Source organism: Hydractinia symbiolongicarpus, chromosome 2, assembly GCF_029227915.1.
Source record: "Hydractinia symbiolongicarpus strain clone_291-10 chromosome 2, HSymV2.1, whole genome shotgun sequence".
NCBI classification, from domain to species: Eukaryota; Metazoa; Cnidaria; class Hydrozoa; order Anthoathecata; family Hydractiniidae; genus Hydractinia; species Hydractinia symbiolongicarpus.
Window position 1 is genome coordinate 20,661,498 of NC_079876.1, and position 3,845 is coordinate 20,665,342.

Sequence of the window (3,845 nt, forward strand, 5' to 3'; positions counted from 1 at the left end):
GGATGTTCTGAAAATATAAGTGTTGCTTAAAGTGCTGTTTTTCAAGTCAAATCATCTTTTCTTATAAACCCACATTGAAATAGTGTAGACATATCCGAAAGTTTCTACGAACCATAAAGTATATTTTTTTAAAAATCGAAACCAGGATAACAACCAAATCGCTTTTTGTTTACACTTTCCCGGTTTTCTGCGCCATTATGATATTACGGGAAGTTTACAGGCACCGATAATTTTCTACGAACTCCTCCCGCCGAAACGATAACTATCGCCGATATTTTTTGAAATGTCGCTTATTTTGGGAAAATATCGGAAAAGCTTGTCCTCACTATGACGACTAGTGCTAACGACGGGGGCAAACTTGATTCGAACGAGAAATACCCAACATAGTGCGGGTAAAGTTATAATAAGTTGGAAAATGTCTCGACGCCGGGAAAATTCTATGAAACGAAATCTTGAAAAACGGCAAACACGCCATTATTTGCCGTCAATGTCGGATTAAAATTTATAACTTTTTCTACACTAATTTAACCATGGACAATTGAATTCAGCCGTTCGTTAAACACGATTGATTGCTCTCATAGTGCGCGACAAAAATCCGACGGATTTCAACTACGTAGGGTCAGTCCTTAACCCGGCCATAGTCATAAGAAAAAAAGATAGTCTGGACAGTAACAATAGGCCATTGTTCTATCGTTTTGTGGCCGTTTCTAAACTCGGGCCCATTCTCTCGAATGCATCAAAATCTAAAATGGCGGTTTTCTAGCATGTTTGTTAGGGAAATCGAAAGTTTTGTTTGCTAACATTGGTTTTATTTTGGAAATTTACTTCGAAATTGTTATTTGATGCGTTGAAAGTTGTTATGCCTGGTGCTAATTGTTCTATTTACGGCTGTTCAGTCTCACGTCGACCAGAGTATAAGGGTTTATCGTTGTTCAAAGTGCCAGCTGGAAAAAGCGATTTCGACAAGAATTGGAGGGATAAACTAATCTCAATTATTACTAAAGATCGCGTGGTCGATAATTCACTTCGTGGTCAAATTGAAAAGTGTAATTTACATATTTGTCAACGTCATTTCAAGGAGGATGAGTACTACAAACATAATACAAAAGCAACCCTTAATCCAGGAGTTTTACCAACACTGAATTTACCAACAAAAAGTCATCCTTCATCTTCCACCATCACCAAACCTCGTGATTCTGCTTCCACAATAATAAATAAAAGGGAACTTTTTTTATATGCATCAACTACACAGACTTCATTATCATATTACAAATCATTTGATGATTTTAAAAATCGTGTGAGTTCTTTGAAGTTGAACAGTTGTGTAGTATCTTCACCGTCGACAAGTTGCATGTCTTTTTTTCACCATGATCAAACTCATTCCGTACCAAAGTTTGAGATTTATGTTGATCAACACCTTGATTTTGTAGTACGCGCTTTGTTGTGGTCAGTTCCCGTGAAACATGAAATATATGAAAATCATGACAGATCTGTGAAAAATGTTACTATTTCTAATTTATGTTCTTTGGTTTCATCATTAACATTATGCCCTGGACTGTCAGAAAAATTTTCTGCTAGCTGTTTGAAACATACCGTACCAAAAATCTTTATGGGATCATTCACCTCTTCGCCTCTATTCCAAACAAAGTGGTATCGGCCGACAAATTGTTACCTGTTGATACAAAATGGAATTGAAAAATGTGCTGAATGTATTCTTGTGGAGAAGAAGGAAGATCTTAGTGTGAAAAGAAAAAGTGCAAATATGAACATTCCTGCCAAGCCGAAAGCACCGATAACATTGACATCTTTTCAACGTGTAAAATTTTATGTTCAAGAGTTGAGACATGAAAACAAGCAACTGCGCGTTGAAATAAATAAGAAATCTGTACCGGTTCCTGAAACTCTTGGTGATGATCTTGCCACTATCATGTCTGGTGCAGACCAAAGTAAAATTACACCTTTTATGAAAAAATTATTTATCAACATCAAAAAAAGGAGTGAGATATCATCCAATGATCATCCGATATTGTCTTGCCTTGGCAGCAAAATCACCCGCGGTATACGATGATATCAGATATGATGAAAAAAATAAAACAGGTTTTTTAATTTTGCCAAGTCGTAGACGCTTAAGAGATTACAAAAATTACATCCGGCCTCAACAAGGATTTAATCCACCTGTTATCAAAGACCTCGCAAATATTGTTTCTAAATTTCAAGAAATAGAAAAGTATTGTATAATTTTGATGGACGAAATGAAAATCCAAGAGAATTTAGTGTGGGACAAGCACACAGGTGATTTAATTGGCTTTGTTGACCTGGGAGACACAGAACTGAATTATGCCACCTTACCAAAATCAAAATCAGAAGATATAGCCAGTCATGTTTTGGTTTTTCTGGTCCGAAGTATTGTTAATCCTCTTAAATTTTCTTTAGCAAATTTTGCTACATCAAATGCTACTTCAATACAATTATTTCCGTTGTTTTGGAAAGCTGTTGGTATTTTAGAGGACAATATTGGTATGAAAGTTGTCGGAGTGACTAGTGATGGTGCCTCGCCAAACCGTACTATGTATCGAATGCATCAACACATGGAATGAGTTGAAGATTTTAATCCTGACATTGATGTTACATACCGTACACTGAACATAATGGCAGAAGAGAAACATTTTATTTATTTTATATCTGACCCGCCGCACTTGATTAAGACATCCCGGAACTGTTTACTTAATTCGTTATCTGGCCGTGCTACTCGCAGTATGTGGAATGACGGTCATTATTTGACATGGAATCATATCTCAAAGCTTTTTCATGATGATTTAGATTGTGGGTTACACTTGGTACCAAAAATTACAAATGAACACATTTCTTTGACACCCTTTTCAGTCATGAATGTGCGACTTGCAGCTCAAGTGTTGAGCGAATCTGTATTTCAAGCTTTACAGACATATGGTCCACCGGATGCAATTGGTACGGCCACATATTGCAGGATGTTGGACAAATTTTTTGACTGTATGAATGTCAGAAATTCTGTGGAATGTGTCAGAAAACAAAGACCATTTCTAAAACCATATGAAAACCTTGATGATGAACGTTTCTGGTTGATTGATACCTTCTTAAAATACTTCACGGACTGGAAAATTTCTATCGCTGACCGAAATGATGCTCAGTATACCGATAATGCTAGAGCGAATATGTTTATTTCTTGGCAAACCTATGAGGGACTTCAATTGACCGTTTACTCCAGTATTGAGCTCATAAAATACTTGCTATCTCAAAATGTACCTTATGTATTTACCGAAAGATTTTGTCAAGATCCACTTGAAAATTATTTTGGCCAGCAACGGTCAATTGGACACCGTAAAGATAATCCTTCACTTAGGGATTTTGGTTACAACGACAATACAATTCGTACATCAAAATTATTTCGACCGATAGCTGGTAACTCCCGCAATGATGACCCTATACTCGCTACAATAGATGTTGAGACTGTTCCATGCTGTAAAAGAAACAAAAAGAACTAACTTCTACACAACGAACTAATTAAACGGCTATTTTTATAGCCACACATTTGAAAAAACATATTTTTGGTATTAATCTTGCTCATGAAGTTGCTGCAATGTGAACTATTTTTGCAAGGTACGTATTTTTTCAAAAATTTTTATTTGCCTTTATTTTTTTGAAGTTTTCAAATTTTTCAGTTTCACGGTTTTTGGCGATGATAAAATTAGCTTACTTTATTTTCTTTTTTACTGTAATCTTAGTACCTTAGGCAGAAATTTACGAGATTTAATTTAGCGATTAATGAAAAATTAGAAAAATATTGAAGAAATCTTTTTTGTGTGATA

At 35.6% G+C, this 3,845-nt stretch overlaps 1 protein-coding gene across 1 annotated transcript; it reads left to right on the top strand.

The window, feature by feature from the left end:
- The first annotated feature begins 2,648 nt into the window (after positions 1-2,648).
- LOC130629929 (uncharacterized) lies at positions 2,649-3,521 on the top strand. The gene has a single exon (XM_057443307.1). The coding sequence runs from the start codon at positions 2,649-2,651 to the stop codon at positions 3,519-3,521; it is 873 nt and encodes a 290-aa protein (XP_057299290.1).
- The last annotated feature ends 324 nt before the right edge of the window (positions 3,522-3,845 follow it).